The 1205-nt window shown below is 44.9% G+C and overlaps 1 protein-coding gene across 1 annotated transcript in view; it reads right to left on the reverse strand.

Annotated features, from left to right (window-relative positions):
* Nucleotides 1–972, reverse strand: part of LOC124232100 (GTPase IMAP family member 6-like) — a 7492-nt gene extending 6520 nt beyond the window's left edge. Inside the window, exon 1 of the mRNA XM_046649072.1 lies at nucleotides 662–972. Within this exon, the coding sequence (XP_046505028.1) occupies nucleotides 662–835 (174 nt within the window). The 5' untranslated portion in view covers nucleotides 836–972. The remainder of the gene's footprint in view (nucleotides 1–661) is intronic.
* Nucleotides 973–1205: the final 233 nt, after the last annotated feature.

Genomic DNA, 1205 nt, shown 5'->3' on the forward strand with positions numbered 1-1205 from the left:
ACAAACACAACACACACATAAACATACATAGACAACACAACACACATATTCAAACACGTCATATACACACAAACATACACACAAACACGCACAAACATATATACACAACACACATACACTCACAAACACAACACAACACACAACACATACTCACAAACTAACACATACAAACATACATAGACAACACACACAAACATAACACACACTTATACACAAAACACAACACATGTACATATACACACAAGCATAACACACACAAACATATGCACACAACACACATACACTCACAAACACAACACAACACACAACACACACACATCGCAAACATAACACACACAAACATACACACTCATACACAAAGACACAACACATGTACATGTACACACAAACACAACATACACAAACACACACAAACATACATACACAACACAACACACATGCTCACAAACACAACACACACAAACATACATAGAAAACACACACAAACATACACACTCATACACAAATACACAACATGTGTACATATACACACAAACATAACACACACACATACACAAACACACCACCCATACACATACACTCCCAAACACAATATACACACAAACAAAATACATACACACAACACACAGACAGACACACTCACCCATACACTCAGACTTACCGCTCTGTGGGCCGGTGGACAAGAGGAATGGCCATGTTTCCTGTCTCCTGGGGCCGAGTGCTCTTGTGAATTCTTGGTCTCTCCTTTTGGGGCCCACTCGTTGTAGCCTTTTGGGGGGCTTGAAGGGAGGAAGGAGAGGAAGGTGTCCAAGGCGTATGAAAATATCCAGGACATGGCCTATATTTTTCGGTGAAATGTGGTCTGAAGGCTCAGCTCTGGAACCGCCCGAGAGAGAGCAGCTGCCCCGCAGGGCAGGCGGAGGAGGAGGAAGTGGGTAGGCCCTCCCGGGGCCAGGCCCTCCTGAGGCAGAAAAGCAAGCTGCTTGCACTTGTCTGCAGGGCGGCCACAGTCATATAAACAGGAAGAACGAGAACACGAGCGTCATTTGTAGCCTGACCCAGGATAACTAGAACTCAGAGGCTTGACAAGCAGCGGATCCTTCAGAAAATGTTGTGCAAGGGCGTGATTTTTTACTGATATCCCCGTTTTGAGAATTGCCCGCTCCCTGCAGATGCCCTAGGACTTCACCAGTGTGACAGACATC

Source organism: Equus quagga, unplaced genomic scaffold (genome assembly GCF_021613505.1).
Source record: "Equus quagga isolate Etosha38 unplaced genomic scaffold, UCLA_HA_Equagga_1.0 HiC_scaffold_2424_RagTag, whole genome shotgun sequence".
Lineage (NCBI taxonomy): Eukaryota > Metazoa > Chordata > Mammalia > Perissodactyla > Equidae > Equus > Equus quagga.